The sequence below is a fragment of the Theropithecus gelada genome, chromosome 13, assembly GCF_003255815.1.
Source record: "Theropithecus gelada isolate Dixy chromosome 13, Tgel_1.0, whole genome shotgun sequence".
NCBI classification, from domain to species: domain Eukaryota; kingdom Metazoa; phylum Chordata; class Mammalia; order Primates; family Cercopithecidae; genus Theropithecus; species Theropithecus gelada.
The window spans coordinates 89399089-89425227 of record NC_037681.1 but is presented as its reverse complement, the minus strand read 5'-3'; the positions used below and the strand labels follow the sequence as shown (position 1 = coordinate 89425227).

The 26139-nt window shown below is 41.6% G+C and overlaps 1 protein-coding gene across 2 annotated transcripts in view; it reads right to left on the bottom strand.

Moving 5' to 3' along the window:
- Positions 1-26139, bottom strand: part of ARHGAP25 (Rho GTPase activating protein 25) — a 90793-nt gene that overhangs the window by 23418 nt on the left and 41236 nt on the right. Inside the window, exons 3-4 of one of the 2 annotated variants that reach the window (XM_025353735.1) lie at positions 20870-20957; positions 14924-15040 (exon numbers count right to left, since the gene is read on the bottom strand). In XM_025353735.1, coding sequence (XP_025209520.1) covers positions 14924-15040; positions 20870-20957 — 205 coding nt within the window. The remainder of the gene's footprint in view (positions 1-14923; positions 15041-20869; positions 20958-26139) is intronic. The other variant, XM_025353737.1, reaches the window with a different exon arrangement.

The window sequence follows — 26139 nt, the reverse complement described above, 5'->3', positions numbered from 1 at the left end:
CTATAAACTTATAACTTATTAATCTGCATATCTGGTCCAGATCTCTCTCCCTCTCTCTCTCTCTCTCTCTATATATATATATATATACACACACACACACACACACACAATATACATATGTGTATATATGGATATATGTGTGTGTATATATATACACACACACATGGATAGATAGATATAATTTATGAAAGAATAATCCTCCACCTCGGCTCTCATGCAAATGATCAACATTTGCTTTCCTCTCTTTACTATTATACTCATAGAAAAATGTGTTTTATTTTATCTTTATATATGTAGCTATATCATATCTATTTCCATCTTTTCTCTCTCTCTCTCTCTTTTTCTCTCTCTCTTTCTCCTCTATAACCATAAGTTCAATGACTAATGGCAATTCTCCCAGTATCTTCTCTAATCTCACTATCATCCCATCCCTAAATCACTGCTTCTCCTGTAGCCTTCCTCAAAGGCAATAGCATTCATTCCACCACTCAAGCACCAGGTACTCTCCTAGGCACTGAAAATGCAAAGCCATTAATACAAGGTACCTGAACTTAACTAATCCAATTAGCAAAATTGTGAGCATTAGAATTATCTGCAACACTCTTCACTCTCTCCAAATAGGTTGGTACATTCTTCTTCTTCTTCTTTTTTTTTTTTTTTTTTTTTTTTGAGATGGAGTCTCGCTTTGTTGCCAGGATGGAGTGCACTGGCGTGATCTCAGCTCACTGCAACCTCCTTCTCCCGGGTTCAAGCAATTCTCCTGCCTAAGCCTCCCGAGTAGCTGGGACTACAGGCGCCCACCACCATGCTCAGCTGATTTTTTGTAGTTTTAATACAGACGGGGTTTCACTGTGTTAGCCAGGAAGGTCTCAATTTCCTGACGTCGCGATCCACCCACCTCGGCTTCCCAAAGTGCTGGGATTACAGGCATGAGCCACCGCACCCAGCTTAGAATGGTACATTCTAAATATGCTTTAAACAAGCTCCCTATTCTCACTGCTGTTGCCTATATCATTATAATGGTTTCTTTTGCAGCTCCATTTCTTGCAAATTCCTTCCACCAGAATTCACAAAGTCATTCAACAAATGTAGGCTGAGCATTTGCTGTGGGCCAGGCTCTTTGATAGCTAAAGAGTATGATAGGATGAATGAAAAATGGTCTTTGCTTTTAAAAATTCTCAAGAGAATGCCCTTCCTCCTACTCTCCACCTGGAAACCCAGTCTTCTGAATTTGGATGTCTTCTCAGAGAAAACTGGTCACTCTTTCCTCTACTCATAGAGCTCCCTGTGTGTTTCTTGATGTTATCACTTCTCATGTAATTTTATGATGATTCTTTTAAACATCCCTCTCTTCCACTGGACTGTGGACCCCTCAAAGGCAGACAGTCTATCTGGCTCAGCATCTATTTTCAGAACCTGGTATATGATGGACCTCAGAGAGCTGTCACTACCTGCTGCCTACATTCCTCCCATTCTCTGGCCCTTTTCTGCACTCAGTACTTCCCCAAACCTACTCTTGTCAAGGAGACCAATGGCCTTTACATTTTAAAATCTGAGGTGAAATTCTCTGTCTTCATCTTAACTGCTCTATCAGCAGCATGTGACACAGCAAGTCACCCCCTCCTTCTTGGGACACTTTCTCACGTGGCCTTTGGTACACCAGTCTCTCTTGGTTCTCCATGTGTCTCATCAGATGCTTTTAGCCTCCTCTGAGGATTCTTCCTTTTCTTGCTGTCCTCTAAATGTTGGAGGGTCCCAGGGCCTCGCTTCCTCATCTGCACACTTTCTCATAGTCTCACCACTTTAAATATCACCCATATGATGAAGACTTTGAACTTGTCATCTGCAGCCTAGAAATCAGTCAAAGCTATTCTCTCAACAAGAACCAACCACTGGATGCTCTGGAGACGTCAGGACCAACAGTGTCACTTCTTACATGAGAGAAAAGTCCTTTTTTTTTTTTTTTTTTTTTTTTTTTGCTTGGCTAGGTCAGGTTTTGTCACTCTTAATCTCAGATCACATGAGGAGTTTGGAGCCAGAAACATCCCTGGAACTCCAAAGACCTGGTCCTGAGTTCTACCAATGTCTGACCTCTGGGTCCTAATTGTCACCCCTTTGGCCATTAGCAGAGCAGTTCCAACTTAATAGGTATAAATGTTCATGAATTTATTATAATAATTGTATGTAATATAATTACCATAAAGTAATTATAATATATGTAATATGATAATTATAACTATTAACCAATGTAATTAATTACATTAATTTTATGCTGAGAACTGATCCCTGATACTTTCACATGTGCTATCTCATTTAGTCCTCATGAGAACTCTACAAAGTAAGTATTACTGTTCCATTTTACAGATAAGAAAACTGAGATTTGAATCAGGAATTTTTCTGAGGTCATATTTACCCTGTGATTCTATATTCAGGGCTTTAATTCCTTTTAAAGTTTAAAGCTAATGGAATAAAGGTTCAGAGATCATAAAGTCTCAAGGGGAGTCCTCTAATGCCAGACTATGCCAGCCCATGCCAGCCCCACCTCCCCTCAGACCATGTTCACCTCGTCTCCAGTCCCCAGACCTAAAATTTTGGACCCCATCCTGAGCAATCACAGAAGGGTGAGACCTTACTACCACACTAGTAATTGCCCTGGCTCTTCCCACAGTCCATCCTCTACCCCTTACCCCTCAACCCCTTCCTTAGATTTGCTGGAAAACTCCAGGAAACTGGGTTGGTTTGGGAAAGTGGAAATAGAAAGAGCAACTGTCACCTCCCTCCCCACCTTGGTCCTCCTTTGTCATCACTCAAACACTCCTAGGATCAAGACAAGAGCCCCTCCCCACCCTGCCTCTAGCCCAGCCCAGGCCTGCGGGAGAGTACCCCACCCCCATACACACTGCGCCTGCCCTCCCGGCACTGATACCTGCTTCCCAGGGGCTCAGTTCCAGAAGCGCTCCCCACCCCTGACAGGAGAGGGAAGAGGCTCTGGGAAATGAGTCTTTTAGTGGAACAAGTGAATCACAAAATAAAAAAGAAATACCTTTCTTTCGGAGCTTGGGGGTTTTCCTCCTGAAATCCCAGCAAACAAGCAGTGCCAGGGCAGGAAAGCCACAGCCCAGTTCCCACCGCGGCATCCTGGGGATGTGAGGCATGGCGGGCCGAAGACTCACGCCTCTGAGGAGTCAGCCTCAGGCCTTCCCTCCTCCCCAGACTGGAAGAACCCTCTTCTCTCACTTCCAGATCACCACATGCTTGCAAATACTGCTCAGGTTCTGACTCCAAAAAGGAAACCATGGGATCTGTCCGCACCTGCCCCAGCCCTCCCGGCCCTCCTTTCCCCCTGCACTTCCCCTCCCCACTCACCTTTACACACAGGACTCTCCAGCTTTTAAACAGTGAACATAAAGCTGTCAAGGCCCGCAATAAAAATAAGTGCCTCCTTTTACTTAGCAGCTAATTGTCAACTGCCATTCAGGGGATACCTCCAAGGTGGGTTAAAAAAAATCCCATGCAGGAACCCTTACCAGCATTGTTCCATATATCAAAGTGTCTGGCAGAAACACAGAATTTCACTTAGCGTTTATGAAGCCAGCCCACCATTCCCTGGAAATGCTTTCAGAGTTGCACATGGCTCCGTGGGGGCCTTCAGAGATAATGATCTTGAAGGTTGGTTGTTGGGTAGACTGAGATGATTTTGTCCTCCTGATGAGTACATATAGTAAATAGTGCAGCAACCCTATCAGACATGCCCAGGAGAAGGCAAATGGGCTCTCAGCATTATGGGGAAACGGTCAAGGTTGTCAGGAAGGGCCCTGGGGCTGTCTCATGCTGCCAACCCAGTGTTTATTCTCCGTTCATTCATAGGCCAGGAGTCACGGACTCGTCTGACTCCACATTCTCTCTGCATGTCATATTCACTCCCACAGCCTGGCAATGTTACCTCCAAAACATTGTACAAACCTGTTTGCTTTTCTGCATCTCCACTGAAACCACCAGTGTCCAACCCACCATCTGTCCTTTCTGCCTGGACAATGGCTTGAGTTTCATATCTGGTCTCCTGCTTTCATTCTGATCTGCCACCTCCAGCCCAATCCATTTTCCATACAGCAACTAGAATGATCTTTTAAATAGAATCTGATTTTTTTCACCTTCTTGCTTGAAAGCCCCAGTGACTACCTATTAGCTGTTAGGATGAAGACAAACATCCTTAACAAAGCGATCTCCGCTTTTATTACCCTCCCCTTACTCCAGAGCCTGTTCTTCTTTCTGTCACAGGACCTTTGCACATGCTATTCCCTGTGACAAAGACACCATTCTGCTTCCCCCTTCTCTGTCTAGTTAGCTTCTGCTGGCCTTACAGAGTTAAGCTTAATCATCACTATTTCAAGGAAGCCTTCCCTGACCTACTTGACAAAGATATTTTTTCCCCATATGGCGTCATGTGTTTTTCCCACATGGCTCTTTTCACAGTTGTAACTATGTTTTCCCTTGGCTCTTTAAAAGTAATTGCTGTGTCTTCTCCTAGTTTGTGAGCTCCTTGAGAGAAAAGATTTTGGCTTTTTTTCTCTCCTCTCTCTCTCTCTTTCTCACAGTCGTGCCCCAGTGTTAGCATAGATCTGGGGACATGGCACATATTAAAGAAAGAGTTGTTGACCAAATGAAAAAATAAGTATCTGTCTGTTGCTAGCAGCTGGGGGCAGGGGAGATGAGGGAATTCATGGAAATAAGTAAACATCATCTCTTTTAATATCGAATGTAGCTGGTGAGAAAGACCAGAACACGTGGAATAACAATGACTGCACACCCCTCCAGGCTAAATTGTGCTATGGATTGTGAAATCATGCTCGGAAGGGTGCAGAGAACTTAAAAGAATGAAAGGAGAAAAGAAATCCAAGGTACATAACAATTCAATATTTACATACCGTATACCTCCTGTTGGCAAACACGCAATGATGCTTAAAACACAAGATCTTCTTTTTCAAGATGGCTGACTACGAGCATTTCCAGTAATCTCATCCACTTAGAGGAACCAAGCTAGTGTGCTGTCTCATGCTGCCAACCCAGTGTTTATTCTCCATTCATTCATGGGCCAGGAATCACGGACTCATCTGACTCCACACTTATTTAAATGCAGTGTTCAAGAAGGAACTTGGGAGTTCAGCAAAAAAGTGAGAGGAAGCTTTGAAATCCAGGAAGAAGGAAACAGGAAGGCTGTGTGGCTGAGGCCAGCTGGGAAAGGGGAGTGAATCCCCCAAATGGGAAAGGGTGAGTGAGTGCCTTTCTGCTGTCCACTTTCCCACTGGGGAATTATACAATCCAGGCCGTAGGAGAGCACCTTGACTCTCCCACACCACGAATCTAACTTGGGGAGTGGCAAGAAGACTATGATGAGGAACTGCTCCAGGGAATGTCCTACACCCTTTTTGAAACCTAACTGACTGCTGTGGGACAACATTCTGGATCCGAGCTCTTACAGACTGTGCATGGGGGAACGTGGGTGGTGCTTGCAGGACTGGGGCTTGAGTGGGGGATGAACCCCTGTAGCCAGTTCTGAGAAGCAAGTGTGGAGTGGGCTCCAGTCACTGGCATTGGAACTGGGCACACCACCATCCCAGGTCCTAAGCAAAAGGAGAGTTGTTGTGGAGGCTTCGTCTTCAGCTGAGTGGCATCTCCTATGGCCTAGGGCTGAGTTGTGGACTAGATGCAGCCTGCCAGGACTGACTGGGTGGCCAAGTTGGCTGCCATAGCCAGGATGGAGGAGGGAACTCTGCTGGGACTAGGGTGTGAGACGAACGCAAGTCTCATTCCTGTGGGCCAAACAGTGGCCACTGGGACAGCCCTATCCTCCCTATCCTAAGACTTTAGGACAGCAAAGGTTGCCCCTCACCAAGCATTTCACAAGGGGCCTAAGGACTTCCTCTACCCCCTAATCAAGGCTGGTGCATGCATATGCCATTGGAGGGCCTGAGTACAAGCTTGCTTGGTCCAGTTCTGCCCAACTTTGTCCCCTACTCTAAGACAGAGTGTGGGATCCAGGCTCCTGGATGTTCCACCACCCAACTACCACCTGGGTTACCCCAATACCTCTCCTGGGGAACAGAGGTCAGGCATAAATCTCCATGCTACCCCCACAACTGGTTCTTACCTGCAAACACTATCTACTAGCCTGGAGGCTGGCCCACGCAGCCCATTGAAACAACTGCTAACACAAAAGCACGGAGCTTGAGAACTAGAAGAACACTTCATGACCACTGCTACGCCCACTGCCCCCATCATCCTCACTGCCCAAAAGGTCAAAAGCCCACTCACCTGCCCTGTATACCACTACTACAATCAGCATCCAAAAAAGCCACCCACAGGCCCAAAAATCGGCCTGCCTGGAACTGCCAGTACAGGTGCCAGCATATGCTGCCTGGGGTCACAAGGAAACACACTTGGCCCACCACTGCTACCACTGAAACCTGAAAAAGTAACCAATAACTGCATCCTAACACACTAAGGAATCCAGATACCACTAAGGCTATTTATGACCAAGGAAATCATACAGCATCTTCACCACTGCACACACTAAGAAGCAAAGCCAAACGGTCCTACCCAACCAACATCATAGTCACATCTTCAAGAAAAAATGTCCCCACCCCATAATGAATGTAAATTCAAAAATAAGAGGAAGTGACTATTGCTTCAGATGTGCAGAAATCAGTGTAACAAGGCAGGAAGCACGAAAAAGCAATGTAATACAACACCCTCAAAGGAAGACAATAATTCTCTAGCAATAGCTCCTAACCAAAAAAACTCAAAATGCCAGATAAAGAATTCAAAATATTGATTTTAAGGAAGCCTAATTAGATGCATGAGAAATCTAAAATCAATACGAAGGAATCAGAAAATCAATTCAGGATATGAATGATACATTTACCAAGAAGATAGATACCTTTTTAAAAATCTAAACAGGAATTCTGGAACAAAAATACATTTATGGAAGGAATTACAGAAAACATTCAAAAGCTACAACAGTAGACTAGACCAAGCAAAAGGCAGAATTTCTGAACTCGAATACAAGTATTTTTAAATAACTCAGCCAGGCAAAAATAAGAAAAAAGAATTAAAATGAATGAACAAAGTGAGTCATTTGCAACTACATAAACCAACTGATATAACAATTCTAAATACATACGCACTCAACACTGGAGCACCCAGATGCATGCAACAAGTATTACTGACCTAAAACTGAAAAACAGATTGACAGCAACACAATAATAGTGGGGACTCAACACCCCATTCTCAGCATTACCCAGATCATCTAGACTGAAAGTCAATTAAAAAGTCTTAAATTAGACTTTACACCAAATGGGACAAATAGACATTTACAGAACATTCTATACAACAATTGCAAAATATACATTCTTCTCAACAACACAGGGAACATTCTCCAAAACAGGCCATATGTCAGGCCACAAAACAAGTCTTGGCAAATTTTTAAAAACTGAAATCAAGAATCTTCTCAGACCACAGTGGAATAAAACTAGAAATCAATACCAAGAGGAACTTCGAAAACTATACAAATACATGGAAGCTAAACAACATGCTACCGAATGATCATTGGGTCAATGAAGAAATTAAGATAGATATCTAAAAATTTTTTAAACAAATGAAAATACAAAAACATACCAAAACCTGTAAGCTACAGCAAAAGCAGTGCAAAGAGGGATGTTAATAGCATTAAATGCCTACATCAAAAAGTAGAAAGAGTACAAATTAACAACCTAATTTCAAATCTCAAGAAACTAGAAACTAAACAACAACAGACCAAACTCAAAATTAGCAGAAGAAAAGAAATAACAAAGATCAGAGCAGAACTAAATGAAATAGAAACCAAAGAAACAATACAAGGGATCAACAAAATGAAAAGTTGGCTTTTCAAAAAGATAAACAAAATTGTTAAACTTCTAGTTAGACTAACCCAGAAAAAAAGAGATCCAAACAAACAAAATCAGAAATGAAAAAGGAGACATTACAACTAATACCATCGAAATACAAAATATCATCAGAGATTATTATTAGCAACCAGATGCCCACAAACTAGAAAACCTAGAGGAAATGAATAAATTCCTAGAAACATATACTTCCCAAGATCGAAGCAGGAAGAAATAGAAAGTCTGAAGAGACCAACAATGAGTAGTGAGATCGAATCAGTAATAATAAATCTTCCAAAAAAGAAAAACCCAGAACCAGATGGATTTACAGTTGAATTCTACCAAACATACAAAGACAATCTAATACCAACCCTCCTGAAACTCTTCCAAAAAACCAAGAAGGAGAGAATTCTCCCTAACTCACTCTACAGGGTCATTATCAATCTGATACCAAAACCAGACAAGGACATAAGAACAACCAAAAAGAAAACTACAGACCAATATCCCTGATGAATATAGGATCAAAAATCCTCAACAAAATACTAACAAACCAAATCCAACAGCACATCAAAAAAATAATACACCATGATCAAATAAGTTTTATATCAGGAATCTTTGACAAAGTCTATATGTATACGATTCAATATACACAAATCAATAAATGTGATACATCACACAAACAGAATTAAGGTAAAAACCATATGATCATCTCAACAGCCACAGAGAAAGCATATGATAAAATTCAGCATCTGTTCAGAATAAAAACTCTCAACAAACTAGGCATCGGAGGAACATGCCTCAAAATAATATAGGTCACATGCAACAAATGCACAGCCAACATCATACTAAATGGGAGAAAGTTGAAAGTATTCCCTCTAAGAACTGGAACAAAAGAGGGATGTCAACTTTCACCATTCCTACTCAATAGAGTACTGCAAGTGCTACCCAGAGTAATTAGGCAAGAGAAAGGAATAAGAGGCAACCAGATTGAAAAAGAGGAGGTAAAATTATCCCTACTTGCTGATGATGTGATCTTATATCTAGAAAAACCTAAAGACTCCACCAAAAAACTCTTAGATTTGATAAATGCATTCAGTAAAGTTTCAGGATACAAAATCAACATACAAAAATCAGTAGCATTTCTATACAGCAATAATGATCTAGCTGAAAACAAAATCTAGAAGGCATTCTGATTTACAATAGCTATAAAAAATAAAATACCTAGGAATATATTTAACCAAGGAGATGAAAGATCTCTATAAGGAAAACTGCAAAATACTAACAAAAGAAATTGTAAATGACACAAACAAATAAAAAAATTCCATGCTCATGCATTGGAAAAATCAATATCATTAAAATAATCATACCACCCAAAGCAATCTACAGATTCAATGCAATTCCTATCAAAATACCAATGTCATTTCTTCATAGAACTAGAAAAAAAATTCTAAAATTTATATTTAACCAAAAAAGGGCTCAAATAGCCAAAGCAACCCTAAGCAAAAAGAACAAGGCTGGAGGTATCATATAACTTGACTTCAAATTATACTACAAGGCTGTGGTAACCAAAACAGCATGTCACTGGTATAAAAACAGACACATAGATCAATGGAACAGAACAGAGAACCCTGAAGTAAAGCCACATATGTATAGTCAACTGATCTTTGACAAAGTCTATAAGAACACACCCTGGAGAAAAGACACCCTTTTCAATAAGTGGTGCTGGGAAAATCTGATTGCCAAACACTGAAGACTGAAACTGGAGCCCTGTCTCTCACCATATACAAAAATAAATTCAAGATGATGAAAAACTTAAATGTAAAATCTGAAACTATAAACATGCTAGAATAAAACCAAGGGAAAACTCTTCTGGACATTGGTCTAGGCAAAGAATTCATGACTAAGGCCGCAAAAGCACAGGCCACAAAAATAAAAATAGACAGATAGGACTTAATTAAGCTAAAAAGCTTCTGTACAGCAAAAGAATCAACAGAGTGAACAGACAATCTACTAAATGGGAGAAAATAGCTGCAAAGTATGCATATGATAAAGGACTAATATCTAGAATTTACAACGAGCTCCAATAACTCAACAATAATAAAACCAAATAATCCCATTAAAAAGTGGGTGAAGGACATGAGCAGACATTTTGCAAAAGAAGACATACAAATGGCCAACATGCATATGAAAAAATCCTCAACATTAATAATCATCAGAGAAATGCAAATAAAACCCACAATGAGGTAGCATCTTACACCAGTCTGAATGGCAATTATCAAAAAGTAAAAAAGTAACAGATGTCGGTCAAGATGCAGAGAAAAGAGAACACATACACTGTTGGTGGGAATGTAAATTAGTTCAACCTCTATGGAAAACTGTATGGAGATTTCTCAGAAAGGAAACTAAAAATGAAACTATCATTTGATCCAGCAATCCCACTACTGGATATATACCCTAAGGAAAGAAAATCATTATAACAAAAAGATACTTTCACTTATATGTTTCTCACATGATTATTATAATAGCAAAGATATGGAATCAACCTAACTGTCCATCAACAGATGATTGGATAAAGAAAATATAGTATATATACACAATGGAATACTTACTGTTCAGCCAAATAATAGTAAATATGACATTTCAAAGAATGAAATCATGTCTTTTGCAGCAACAGCAACATCAATGGAACTAGAAGTCATTTTTAAGTGAAACAAGGCAGACACAAGAAGACAGATATCACACGTTCTGACTTATAAGTGGGAGCTAAGTAACGTGTACACACAGACATAGAGTATGGAATTACGGACAACAGAAACTCAGAAGGATGAGAGGATGGAAGGGGGTGTATGATGAGAAATTACTTAATAGGTACAATATGTGTTATCTGGATGATGGGTACCCTAAAAGACCTAGCCACTACCACACAATCTATGCATGTAACAAAATTGCACCTGTACTCCATAAATTTATACTAATAATAATAATTTGAAAAACACAGGACCTGTTTCAGGACCTTAAAACTGGGTTGGATAAAGGAGAAAATGTAATGCATTGTTTCCTGGCTCAGCAATAGCCTGAGCAAAACCTCAGATGACTCATCTCCGGAGGAACAGGACAAAAGCAGGTCTGGACAGAGTGACGATTTGCAATTTGGACTCCTTGCTCCCTGGAGATGGGACAAGGACCAGGTTTCAGTGTGGAGATCCAGAGAAGGCATGCCTGTCTTACTAAAAGGAGGGAGTAGTTTGGAGGAAATGGGCAAGAGTAAGCTGAGAATGAGTTTTCAGAAGTCACAAGCCCTTAGGAAAGGGTGGCAAGAAATTAGCCCACTGATAAGAAAAAGGCTGAAACACCAGTGTGCTGCCCTCTAAGGTGAGAGGAACACTCAGAGCCAGCTACAGGCAGGAGAAGCCCTGAGGAAGAGGTTGGGAATGCCACGAAGACCATGTAGACTGTCTCTCCAGTCAAGGGAGAAAAGAAGCCCAAAAGGGGATGCAAGCCAGAAGAGGTATCAGCTCTGCACAACTGTCACCAGAGTAACTTCTAAAATTTAAAATTGGGATTCATTCCCTAGGGTGTACAGATGGGCTACAGGTGTCTGAAAATATTTTGCTGTCAAAAGCAAAATTGTTTGTGTCTAGGTATTTTTCTGGGGAGAGTTTCTATAGCTTTCATCAGATTCTCCAAGGGGGGTCTTTGTACCATAAAGAGCTTCACCAAGACTCACCACTGACATACTTGGAGAAAGATAGTATAATTCTAGAGGGTACAACCCATTTACTGAATAACTTCTCAGATAAGTTGATCATCATCTAACAGAGGAGAGCCTACTGAGGGAGCAGAACATAGTGCTGCTATGGGAAAATGACATCATTCTTTCACCTATTAGATTAATAAATCTCTATTGAGCACTGTTTAGATTCTGGTATACGGTACTGTACAAAAAAAGAGAAAAACAATTCCTGCCAAGTAGATTGAAGCTCTCCTTCCAGTGAGGGGAGTCTAGCTAGGAACAAAACAAACGAGTAAAATATTTAGCACATTAGAAGAGGGTATGTGCCAAGGAGCAAAGCAAGGCAGAACTGAGGGGTAAGGAAGGGATTCAGTGTTAAACAGAATGACAGAGGAAGGCTTACTGAGGTGATGTTTGAGCAAAGACTTGAAGACAGTAAGGGACCAAGCCATGCAGCTGCCTGGGGAAAGAGGATTCCAGGCAAAGGAAACAGCAAGTGCAAGGACCTGAAGGCAGGAACACGGGTAGGATGTTTGAGGGGGCTGGTGAAGCTAGAGTGAAATGAGCATAAAAGAGGGTTCTAGAAAACAAGGTCAGAGGGGAAATGCGGGAGTGGGGGCGGCGGGCAGACTGTGCACTATAAGATCATTATAAGGCTTTGACTTTTACTCTGAGTGAGAAAGGAAGCTATTGGAGAATGCTGAACTGAGAGGAATCTTGATATGACAGGTTTAACGGGCTCACTCTGGCCACTCTGTTGAAAACATTTTGTAAGAAGGTGGGGGTGAACATGTGAAGATGAGTTTCAAGGCTAGTGCTGTAATTTGACATGAAAGGATTCCATCTCCGTCGGGTTGGTAGTGATGAAGGTGGTGGGAAGGGAGCAGGCTCTGGGTGGAAAAGGCCTTAGATAATTTCACAAAGGGCTAGAAAGAGGTGGCAGCAACATGTCTCAGTGACTTCACAGTATTTGGGAGGCATGACCATCTAGTCAACCCATGTTAGAGGTTCTTTCCAAGTGGCAATGTGCTGTGGCAAAGGAGCGGACCCATGGGACAGGTCGTTTGTCCCTTTAAGACCAACATCCCTAACTTACAAATAGTAAGAACACATTTCTGATTTGCCCAGTGGCCTCAAATGAGACTCTATACTGTCTTAAAAATGCCCTCACGTTCTGGGATCTATGATTTTGGATAGTAACTTTAAATACGGCTGGGCACAGTGGCTCATGCCTATAATCCCAGCACTTTGGGAAGCCGAGGCGGGTGGATCGCCTAAGGTCGGGAGTTGGAGGCCAGCCTGGCCAAAACAAGGTGAAACTCCATCTTTACTAAATATACAAAAATTAGCTGAGTGTGGTGGCACATGCCTGTAATCCCAGCAGCTCAGAAGGCTGAGGTAGGAGAATCGCTCAAACCCGGGAGGCAGGGAGGTTGCAGTGAGCCGAGATCGTGCCACTGCACTCCAGTCTGGGAGACAGAATGAGACTCCATCTCAAAAATAATAATAATAATAATAATCTGAGATGCTGCATCAGAGGCAACACTGTTCTTTGAAAAGTAAGTGGTGTTGCACTCTGATTTCCCCTTCTCTGGACTTTCCACCGCCTACAGGACTTATGCTTGACTTGCTCCTCAGGTGGTGGTCTTGGGGTGCGGCGAGGGTGAAATCCCCATGTGTATCATGACAGAGTACAGCAGTTCACTATGGCAAGGCTCAGTCAAGCATCACAGTAGTCACAGAACCTAGTGAAAGTACACGGATACCATTTTGACTCAGAGAGCAGGTGCATGATTAGGCAACATCCACTACCCTTGTCTATGCAGATAGCTTAAAACACTGGACTGGAGAAAACAGAAAAGGGTGGCTCACAATCTCATAATCCAGCACAATAAGGATGGTCACAGCTAAGATCTTCCAGCATGTTGGCTAATTACGTACCTGCAGGTCATGTGCTCCCAGAGAAACAGACAGGGTAAAATCAATGCTAATGTCCCCTTTCTTGGTCCCAGACTCTTATAAAACCTCTTGGTAGCTCCTGCTCTTGGTTTCTTTGAGAAGCTAATGTGTTTAACCAGCAAATCTCTCTTGGTTGTTTAACATCATTGGATACAATTTCTATTTGTACCAAATAAACTCTGACATGTATCAATTAACATTCCATAGCAACTTGGGGAAAATGATTAAGCCATAAAATCAAAGGTACTAAATTGCATATAAATTTTAAGTGTGTCATTCTGAAAAAAGTGTGTAGATGTAAAGAGCAGATGAAAGCAAAACACAAAAATGCCTCTGGTGGAGTATTTTTTCTTTACTCTCCACAAAATTATTGTGGTATTCTTGAAATTTCTGAAATAAGCTGTTGGCCAATGAAATAAATATTTAATATTCAAACTATGAAAGCCTCCCTAAATGATTTCCAAAATAACAGACCACACAGTCAATACATAATTATATATTTAAGGTTATCTGGAGTTGACACAAGTAGGCGTGCTCCTAAAAAGTTGAAGGAAAATGTTAACTTGAGAACTGTCCGTTTTTTTCATATTTTTGTAAAAGGAGGGAAACATACTAGATTCATATGTTTGTTAATTTCAGATGGTTTTTGCATCTGTTTTCTTTAGTCAGGATCCTCCTCAAATGTGGAAACATCACCAGGATTCCCAGAGAGCTCTAATTCTTGAGTTGTGAAACCCAGAAAAGTGTTGAATGCTGAATTCACTGTACACCTGCAAGACTTGAGACACAATTCCTGAACCTTTCCCCAGTCTGATCATCCTTCTTTTGGACAGCAGCTTTATTTTCCTGCGCTGACTTATGCAGCCTAACTTACGCTTTCAGCATAGCTCTTGCCATCAGTTCCCAGAACCAGGCCGACTCGTGGTGCTGCGTGAGCCAGTGCTGCTGGGGACGCAGGGTCAGCTCTTCCAACCCATTCATTTTACAGATGAGAGTACTTTGACCCAGAGAGGAGAAAGGACTACCTCCAGATATCATACACATTTACTCAGTGCAAAAGACTTGCCTTCCGTCCAGTTAATTTGGAGATGGCTCTTTGAGATGACCCGGGTGGTGCAGGGGGTGGGAAGCTAGAAGCTCTGAGCCCACTTTTCCTCCACATTTGACAGAGGACTTGGCCATGGGCATGCGGATAACTGTTTTCTGGTTGTCTCCCTTGAGCACTGCTCAAGGAGCTATCACATCTGGAGCTACTTCCTACTCCCTGAGATGTCATAGGCACCTGCCCAGGAAAGCCTGCAGGGGTCCTTACCTCCACAGGGTGTGCCAGCAACTCTCCTGAGGAATTTAACCCACTCCTCCATCTCTGCCTGGGAGCTGGCCATGAGGACATAGGAGTCCTGTCCCATGCGATTCTGGTCCCATGAGGCTGGAGGAAGAAGTAGCACTTGTGAAGGTCTTAGAGTGATAAGGGTATGAGAGCAAGGGGAAGGGAAGGGAACAAGACCTAAATTGATTTCTTGGTTCAGTGAATCACTACCAGCCAAACAACACAAATGTGTTGTCTAATTATCCTCAGTGGACCTGGATATCCGGGCACTCTTACTGTTTTTGCTGAAGCTCTAACTCTACGGACAAATCATTGAACACAATGGTTTGCAATTGGCGTAGCTGGGGCTGAGGGCTGCTTTCATTAAGAGGACAGAAGTCATTTCCTGCCAAAAGGAAAAGGAAGTTCGTGGTGCAGTTTCAGCATGGAGGAGACAATTCAGCCCATAAAAGTTAGAAGACCTTAGATCATCACGCCAGTCACGGATACTTTCCTAAGCTAGCCTTGAGCTCAGTTGCAGGGGTAGGGTAGGAGATGACAACCTCAGGTGGGAGTGACAGTGAGTACATGTGTGCTTTTTTCACAAAATTCGTGCTTGGTGTTCATATTTCTGCTCTCCTGACCACACAAGACCTTGCAAATGTAAGTTCTCAATACTCAGTTAATGGATACATGAAACTTGTTAGAACTTTCTTTACCATTTTCACTTCAAACCTAAGGTTATAGATAGGTGTAGTGTTTCCTCGGTTGGTGTTCTCAAATGGACAAAAAAGGTGGGAGAAATTGAAGGCAACAGAGAGCAGGGAGAAGGAGATGAAGGGAAAGAATGTGGGAAAGTGAAAACTAGGGAGAAAGAAGCAAGAGAGGGAAAAGAAGAGTATCAAATACAGGTCTTAGACCATGAAGTTAGTTAGTCAGATCTGAGACTTGAACTCTAACTTCATCCATGGACCTGCTTACAAATGGAAATCCTCAAAGTTGGGATTTTCTTTAGTTGGTTAAAATAAAAAGGTCTTAGCGGGGACAAGAAAATAATAGTGATCCCTTTCAATTATGGGATACTATTAAATTTCAAAGTGCCTTTGTAAGCATCAACCCATTCTTCTCACAATGGCAGGCCATCTCCCTCAGAGAGCTTGTTCTAGCTGAGTAGTTGTGCCTAAACCTGTATTTCCCTGCAGGGCAGGAAAAGACTTTCAAATCCCCTTTGGTTCTGGTCTCTTGGACCTATCTTAACATCACTGAGCCTCACCTTCCTTCACCCTTTGGGATAACCTGATTCTGAATCCATCTTGTCATTGGGTCATCAGCTTTTCTGACTGGAAGGCTCAGTCCATTAAAACCCTAGGCATTGAGAGTATCCTGAGAACTGGGTGTTTTCAGAAGTAAAATGGTAAGTTAAAAATACTCAGGGAAGAATGAAAAGACCCTCTAGGAATTGCAATATCCCTTTGAAATAGAATAAGGAGTTAGTATTATTTCCATTTTATAGATAATAGAACTGAATCCCAGGGATGCGAAAGCACCAGTCCATCAGTATCCAGTGAGTTGCTGCCAAATGCAGGGCAAGTCCGTCGGTCTCCTTACTCCCATGAAAGATTCCACTGGCCCATATTGCTTCTAAGTTTGACCTTGGACAAAATTTATCTGGTGTCTTTTTCCCCTCTCTCTCCACCATGCCTCAACTCCAGTCAATATGTTGTTAAAACATGCCTTCTCAGTTTACCCTGAGTCCTGGGAGGTCCTTTTGTTCTGTCATGAGCAACCCCACTGGGAAACACCCAGGTCTCAAGGTGTTCCTGAATGAAGAGGACTTCCATGGACTAATTCTTCTGGTTAGGAGAGCTGATGACCTGATGACAGGATGATTGAGAATCAGGTTGTACCAAAGGGTGAAATAATGTGAAGCTTGATGATATTAAGATAGGTCCAAGAGACAAGAACCAAAGGGGGTTGGAAAGGTTTCTGTTGTGTTTGGGCATAATTGGGGTGCTAGGACAGACTTTCATTAAGAGGAATTGACTGACATTAATACAAAGCTCATGAACAGCAACTCTGACCCCAGGCACAATTTATCTGACTTAAACACAGCTTGTTCGACATGTGTTACCCATTGGGCTGTTTCTCTTGTTGGAAATGGGCATCTCTTCTTTTCTTAATCTGCCTGAGGAACTCCTGTCCATTCTTTAAAACCCAACTCAAATGTTACCTTTTTTAGGGACCTTTCTTCCCCCTACTCCAAGTTGAGTGGGGAGTCCTTATTCTATTATCCCTTAATATCTTGTTCTTACCTCCATCACTGCAGTAGCTAAATTGTCTTGAGCAATAGTTTCCTTACAGGTGCAATGGAGATATTATTTAATATGTCCAAAACTGATGCCCTTATCCCCCATACCCTGAAAAAACTTGCTACGTGCACAAATCTCAGCAAATCCATATTTTCCACTGTTTAGGCCAAAACTTTGGAGTCAATGTTGATTTCTTTTTCCTACATCCAATTAATTAGCAAATGAAGCCCTCCCTACCTTCAAAATGTGATCAGAAATTGCCTACTTCACAGCCCTTCATCATTGCTATCTCTGACTTGGATTCTTGCAAAAGCCTCCTCACTAACCTCCTTGCTCTGCTCTTGTCCCCACTACTTACTTTTATTTTCAATTCAAAAGAATTTTAAAACATGAGTTATGTCATGTCACACCTCTGCTCAAAACGTTCCAGTGGCTTCCCATCCTTCTAGCAGAAAAGCTAAAGTTCTCACATTGCCTACAACTGTCTATGAAATCTGTGCCCACCCCTGAGCAAATGTCCTATTTTTGTCTCCTGCCATCACTTCACTCTAACCACACTGGCCTCCTTGACCTTCCTTGAACATATGAAATAGACTCAGAGACTTTGCACTGGCAATTTCCACTTCCTGGAATGCTCTTCCTCCAGCTGTGCTCTTAGCTGACTCCCTCATTGCCTTCAGATCTGTGCCCAAAGGTTACCTTCTTAATGACACAAACTCTGCCGGCTCTGTTCACAATAACCAGTCAACCGTCTCAGCCAGCACCTTCTCTCTCTTTGGTTTAATTTTCCCCATAATTGTTATCCTATCAGAAAAACTACATAATTTGCCCATATATTTGGTTTGCTGCTAGTCTCTTCCCACATAAGGTGCATGCAGGCTGCTTAGTTCTTTGCCACATTCCCAGTCCTGCAATAGTACTTGGCTCATAGGAGATGCTCAATGAAGTTGTTGTATAAATGAGTGACAACAGATCATAAAGTAGTATGAGAACTAAATGAGATAGCATATGCAACAGAAGGAACAACCTCTTATCCCTAGTGATTCCCTGGGGTGGGAGGAGAATAGATAGTTATTCTATGAAAGGTCAGTAGTGAGAGGGAAGCCTACCCTAAATTGTTGCCTACCCTCAATTAAAAAAAAAAAAAAAAAAAAAAAACTAGCATGACTACAATTAAAAGTTTCTGTGTGGTGTTTGTGCAAATAAAACTGGTGATCACAGAGACAGAATCCTATCTAGGAAGCCCATTTCTTATACCAGCATTAGCTGCGGAGAATCATCTTGCAAAAGAGGATGATAAAAAGAGGAACTCAAAATTCTCTGTTATAACATGAAGGATGTCTCACTTTAGGGTTGGGTGGAACCTTGGAAGATGATGGTATCTTTATGAAAATGGTTTCCTATCTTATTATTACTTTAGAATTATTTGTCCTTATGAGATGTGTGTGAGGTGTGTGTGTGTGTGTAAGAGAGAGAGAGAGGCCGGGTGTGGTGGCTCACGCTTGTAATCCCAACACTCTGGGAGGCTGAGGCAGGTGGATCACAAGGTCAGGAGATGGAGACCATCCTGGCTAACACGGTGAAACCCCGTATCTACTAAAAATACAAAAATTTATCCGGGCGTGGCAGTGTGCACCTGTAGTCCCAGCTGCTGGGGAGGCTGAGGCAGGAGCATGGCATGAACCCGGGAGGCGGAGCTTGCAGTGAGCCAAGATTGCACCACTGCACTCCGGCCTGGGCGACAGAGCAATACTCTGTTTAAAAAAAAAAAAAAAAAAAGAGAGAGAGAGAGAGAGAGAGAAAGAATCTGAGAATTCCTCTAGCAGGCCAGGAGACTGTTGCAAACATGAATGATAATGAGAGAACAAATCTTCCTCCTGCACTGGTATAGCAATTTGAAGAGTAGGTATTTTTGGTGCAAAGCCCACAGTGAATCTTCAGCTGGATCTCTCAGTAGGGTTACTCTAGATTGAAAACCCAGGCTTTAGGACACACATGTTACCATGGATGGTTGTGTCCCATGAATTGCACTGGGAGAGGCATCCTAAGAACAGAATAACCTTTGTGGAAAGGGAGAGAGATATTCCTAGTGAGGAGAGACTGAAAAAGCAGGCTTTCCTGCTTTTCCTCTGAAGAGAAAGAGAGGAAGATAGATCTTCAGATTAAAAAGCAAGGGAGGATGGGAACAGTGTCTCACATCTGTAATCCCAGCACTTCAGGAGGCTGAAGCAGGTGGATTGCCTGAGGTCAGGAGTTTGAGAGCAGCCTGGCCAACACGTGAAACCCTGTCTCCACTAAAAATACAAAAATTAACTGGGCATAATGGCATGCACCTCTAGTTCCAGCTACTCGGGAGGCTGAGGCAGGAGAATTGCTTGAACTGGGGAGGCAGAGGCTGCAGTGAGCCCAGATCGCACCACTGCCCTCCAGCCAGGGCAACAGAGCAAGACTCTGTCCCCACTTCAAAAAAACAAAAACAAAAACAAAACAAAACAAAAAAAACAAGCAAGACAGTGCCCATGAGGGGACCATCTAGGAACTTAAAAATTTTTTTATTTGTATTCTATAAATGGTCATAGCCAAGTTTAGGATTTTTTTTCTGCATTATAATTATCTCTAGATTATTCCCAAATATCAAACACTGATATGACATGCACTGTATCAAATGCTTCACATTGATTTCCTTATTTAATCCTCACTATCATCATTATTATCCCCATTTTATAGACAAAAAATCAGAGGCAAGGAGAAATTAAGTAACCTCTTACACAAATAGTAAGTGCCAGGGTCAGGGCAGGCTGGCTCCAGACTGGACACTTCTAACCTCTATGCTATGCTGCCTTCTCCATCAACTTTCTTAAGCACACAGTCACCTTGTGTGAGTGGGAAGGAGAGGGGGAAGAAAAGAGGCACTCAGGGGCCACGTGGCCTCCCCTGCTGTGGTCAGTACAACAGTAGCAGCAAGGCTACACAGTCAGATTAACCTCTAGTCCCAGAGCCCCTGGCAGGGCTAGGGCTAGCATAGGAGCAAGAGACAGGGAGAAGGGTGGAAGCATCTCAGCATGGCAGATTCAGGAGCATGACCCAAACTCCCCTTGTTCCAAATGCATTCGAGGAAGGAAACTCTTGATTTGAAAGAGGCACCCTCCAATGTGCCAATCATGTGTGCAATGGTGAGATGCAATGGGTGGAACCATCTGAGGCTGTTGACTTTTTATAATTTTTGACCCTTCGAAATGGCAATTTCACATGGTTCCATTTACATTTTAACTGTTAAATTTAATGACCTACTCACCTTCTAGACTGAGTTCATTTTAGTGAGTAGAGAAGGTGCACTTTTCATGTCAGTGGCTCAGTGCCTTGTACAGTACCTGGCTCCTAGCACACACTCATGAAATGCTTACAGAGTTGAACAAAATGCTTACCTACTTATTTCATGGGCATTATTCAAGCACTTGATACTAGTTAATAAACTGCAATAGCTTCATTAACTGTATACAGAACCACTGTGGGTTCTCAATAGGCTGGTTGGTTAGTTAGTTGAATGAGTCTCCAAATATAGCTTTGACTTCTAGAATCCAGAAGTAAAATGGGAATTTTACTTCTGCATTGCACCTCTGTCCTACCTGTTGTGGCCTACCTGGAATGATTTCAAAGACAAACTTCCCAGCTTCTTCTGGGTTTGTGGCGATCTCCTTAATTGTACTTCCTGGTAGATGCATGCAGCCCTGAAAGATGAAAAGTCAGGCCTTAAGGATAAGCAGCAATTTAACGCCTATAAACTAAAATTGAGTTGGAGAACAGATAGGATAATGATGGGATGGGGTGGAGAGTAGGAGGGTAGGGACACAGGAAGCTAGCCTCCCAGTTTTAATGGGGCCCCTTCTGCTGCTCAGGCCTCGGGCAAATTAAAGGGCAGCTATTCCAGAGCAAACCAGATGCCCAGAGAAAGACAAGGTTCTGATATAAGAATAAGCTAAGAGAGTTCCATCACCAGTACTTGCCTCTTCCCACTTTTCCAAGGACCCAACTGCATGGTCAAACGAGACACTTGGTCTTTGTGAAGGCAACGCTGAGGCTGGGGAGACCATACTGCCTGCCAGGCTGCCAGAGGGGTTCAGGGAGGACTGAACCACTCAGGTCACCATTTGAGGGGATGGGGTATTGAGTAGCAGGTGCCTGCATCTTCACTAACCACCTCGAATGTATTATTCATTTAGTCCTTCCAGCAGGCCTCCAAGCAAAGTATCATTATGCACATTTTATAGGTGAGGAAAAGAGATCAGAAAGCTTTGTAATCTACCCAAAGTCATAGAGCTAGTAAATGCCAGAATAGTAGTTGATCTCAGAAGTCAGTCCAAAGCCAGCTCTCTTCACCATCAAAGCTGAGGTGGTGGGAAATGGTCCCACCACCAAGCCCAGATCTATGAAGGGTGACTGAGGGTTTAATAGGATTTGTGACCTCTTATACACGGATATATTATCAGAAAAACAAGCCACTTCCACCATGTGTGTGCATGGTGCTTTATCACTTACAGTGCATTTCACTTGGGATAATTTTTTTTTTTTTGAGATGGAGTCTCGCTCTGTTGCCCAGGCTGGAGTGCAGTGGCATGATCTCAGCTCACTGCAACCTCTGCCTCCTGGTTCAAGTGATTCTCCTGTCTCAGTCTCTCGAGTATCTGGCACTATAGGCGCCTGCCATCATGTCTGGCTAATTTTTTGTATTTTTTTTAGTGGAGACGGGGTTTCACAGTGTTAGCCAGGATGGTCTCGATCTCCTGACCTCGTGATCCGCCCACCTCAGCCTCCCAAAGTTCTGGGATTACAGGCGTGAGCCACCTCGCCTGGCCCAGTTGAGATAATTCATTAGACCCCCACAACAGCTCCATATCCAGAGCACAGCAAGATTTATCACTGCCACTTTGCAGATGAGGAAATTGACACTTTGAATGTCTAAATTACTGCACAAAGTGAGATAGTTAATGTGCACTGGATCTAGTTATTCAAAATTTATACCTCACTGGCTGTTGAAGGTAGCAGGCCTGGTTCTGAGTTGAGTAAACACACATGTCTTTATTTCAAAACAAAGTACGGATGGAGACGATTGGTGGCAGAGAACACTATAAAGGCAAAAGAGTCTTAAGGATATCTCAGAAGTAAGATCCACTCAGGAGCCTAAGAGAATAAATGTTTCTTGAGGATCTAGAAATAAAAATGCCTAAGACTGAGAGAGAACAAGACAAAAAGGAAGAGGAGGAGGAGGGGAAGGAACAGAAAGGGCAGGGGAAGGAACAGAAAGGGCAGGAGAAGGAAGAAGAGAAAGAACAAATGGGAGGAGAATGAGGATGAAAGACAAGGAAGGGGAGAAGGGGGAAGGGGAAGGAGGAGAAGAAAAAGCAAATCGGTCTAGAAAATGGAATTCTGCAATTCCTCTACATTCCTCTAATTTTATTATTTAAAAATAACCTCCACCTACATGGTCCTCACCATCTTTAATAAATCACATCAATGCCTTCAGAAAAAACGACCCTGAGGTTGTGCTGCTGAGCTACTTTGGATGAGTTATGGTGCCAGAATAAAAGGCCTTGTTGCTTTAAGACAGGACAGAGCACTGTCTGGTAAGGAGAGAAGGAAAGGGCAATCGCAGAGGTGTCTGCCTCCCCTAAGTACCCCTCTAAACTGTCATTTGGTACCCAAAATCATTTCATCAGAAATCGTAACAATAAAATACTAAAAATATACATGCCATGTATTGAGCAGTCCTAAAGTGTCTAACTCTATGCTAATTGCCCTGAATATATCAGCACATCTAATCTTCATAAGAAGTCTAGGAGGGAAGGACTCTTATTCTCCCCCATTGGAGAAAGGAAGAAGCAAAGCTCAAAGAAGTTAATTAGCTGACCCAGGATCACAAAAGCTAGATAATACGAAATCTATGATTCCAGCCTCGGTCAGTGTGATTCCAGAATTATAAATAAGGTTTCACTTACAAGTCCCACTTGCTGAGAGAAGTAACAATCAGAGTTAAACATGTTCACACCAAGGTGTAAATGACTAATTCCTCGCACTCAGCATGAGAGCCTTGAACTTCATAAATGGCAAGAGGAAGGCAAGTAAGAGGAAGAGATAGGGGTGAAGATGGGGACACTAATGGGGAAGGAAGAATTGTTCGAGGAAGGGAAGGGCCCAAGTTGCCCAGAGCCACTTTCATGTACTTAGCAAGTTGACTGGGGTGAACTCTGTATAAAGATGGAAGGACGGAAAGGTTTATGCAGGAGGCCACAAGTCCTTCAACAGTAAAGCAATGGAGACAGCTATGGCAGTGAGGTGCCAGAATATCTAGAATTCTCTAGCTATAACTTTTAAATCTATTATAAATTCAGGTAGAACTCCATTTTAGCCCAACTCCTTGTTAAAGCATTTTTCAAAATGTTTATATTGGCTCATGAGAACTTAACTGTTACATTTTAAGCCACTTAAATACAGCTATTACTAAAATTTAAATTCTATAAGCTTACAATGAAATATTTTCTACTAAAAAGGTGAAGATACTTAAATTTTACAACTTTCTGATTCTTTACTATATTTTGCTATCATTTCTGCCGTTGTGGTTACTTCCATCTATTCTATCTGTGTAGTGGAAATCCTATACAATGTGGTTCTATAGTATGTCTCTTCTCAACTCTGAGTTCAGTGATATCACGTTGGTAGCTTGCATCAGTCATGATGGGAGCATCTGCTGCACAGAAATTAGCAAATGTTGCACTTCAATCAACTCTCCCATCAGAGGGCCCATTGTTAACTATTTACCGGCACGCCGCTGATAGACAACCACTTGTGGCGATGCCTCAGAAAACAGACAGATGAGACAATGGGACCACGGGTCTACCCTACTACTAGGATTGTCTGAGACCATCATTGTAACAGAAACTTGAGGGCAATAAGCTGAGATTCTGTTCGAAACAATTTCCCTGACAAAGAACTTTCTAGAATGGTTTATATAAAGCTAGTTGATGGACTTACACAGCCTTATACTGTTAAAACTGGACAGGATCTTTCTGACAACTCAAAGAAAAAATGCACAGACTGCCTTCTATAGGGCCACAGGATTCCCCAAAAGCACATACAGGAAAATCTATCATACACAGTTCCATAATTTATTTACATTCTCCTTTGTCAGACGCTAGGTCCAATGTTTCTCATTATAAATAGCATTTAATATTCTTATTATTTCTTTTGGAACTTCATAGACCCAGAATCACTGTGTCTAAGGGTATGACAATTTTTTGTGTTTAGTAAATCTGGCCAAATGACTTTCTAGAAAGGTTGTACCAACCGACCCACACATCACCAGTGTAAGTGGGGGCCCTTACGCCTGATGCTTCCAAGATTCTTGTGATGTTTCTGTTTTTTGGTATCTTGGGGGATAGGATGTTTGTGTGCATTCTTTTTAAATTTACAACTATTACACTTAAATTATAAAAATATTTTTAAAGAAACATTAAAAATTGTATGTGTAACCCCAGTATTCAGAGATAACCACCGTTAATACTTCTGTGTATGTCTTTCTAGACCTTTTTCTATAAATACAGATTCATGATATTTTTTCCAAGAATGGGATTAGTATACACATCACCTTCTGTTGTAAAGTGCTTTTTGAAGACAATATTATGGACACCTTTCTATATCAAAAAGTATTAATTAGGAGCATCAATGTCTGAATTGTATTTTATTGTATAGACATGTAAATGTAGCCTAATATAAGTTAGCCCCTACCACTGGGCATTGCTGTCATATCACTAATATAAACAATGCTGTGGGGAATCTACTTAATTATTGCTTGTAATAATAGTATAGACATCAGCCCAAATTCCTAACAGTGGAAAATTAATTAAATAAATTATAGAGCATTCATATAATAGATTGTTTTGACATAACTAAGAATTATATTATAGAGTCATATTTAGTGTTGGGGCCAATATTCATGAAGGATTTTTAATTTTTTCATTAAATAATATTTATTATACTAATTTTGCATTTACAATAGATGAGTTCCTAAATACATACATATAGGGAAGGTTGAAAGTAGAGGGGATGTAGGTGGCTATTTCTTACTGATGGGATTGTGAATAACTTTTAAAGCTTTTGTAATCAAACTATACATATCAACATGCAGTAAACTACACTATTCTTTCTAAGAAATTATTATTTTATTCCTAAAGGTTTTATTTTTCTATTTTTCATATCTGAAATGAGTGTTGGATTTTATCAACGCATTTTTCAGCCATCTATTGAAGGGTTGTGTGGTTTTGCTTACTTGACCTATTGATCTGATGTATTACATCAATAGATCTCCTCAAAATAAATTATCCTTGTCATCCTAGAAGTGTTACCTAATTATCTCAGTCTAATTTAGTCCTGAGAAGGCTTTGGGTTTCTTCCTCCCAGAAGTAAAGAGGAGAAGCAAGAACCTTCAGATATTTATTTTACCCTTTGACATGAGTTTATGTTTTTACAAAACAGTTTTTTACACCTGCTTTATATCATTTGATCCTGTGACAAATACAGGCCAGGTAGTATTGTCTGATTTTATAAAAGAATAAAGAGGGGTTCAGAAAAATTAAATAATTACAGGGCCAAACAGTGGTGGAGCCAGGAAAAGAACACGTCCTTTGATATAAAGTGCGTCTCACCCTCTACACTTCATGGAAACACACTCAGCTGCCCCTTTCACTGATGTGGGGTGGCCACACCTTACTGCCGTCTCCCTTACACTCTGCAGATAGGAAGGCTTCCTCCATCGTCTTAAGACATCAACTGCCATCTTAGCCTGGAATTGCTTGGCTTTAATAAGGTCTGGGGTGTTTATAAAGAGAAGGAAGGCTGGTTACCATGGACAGAACACTA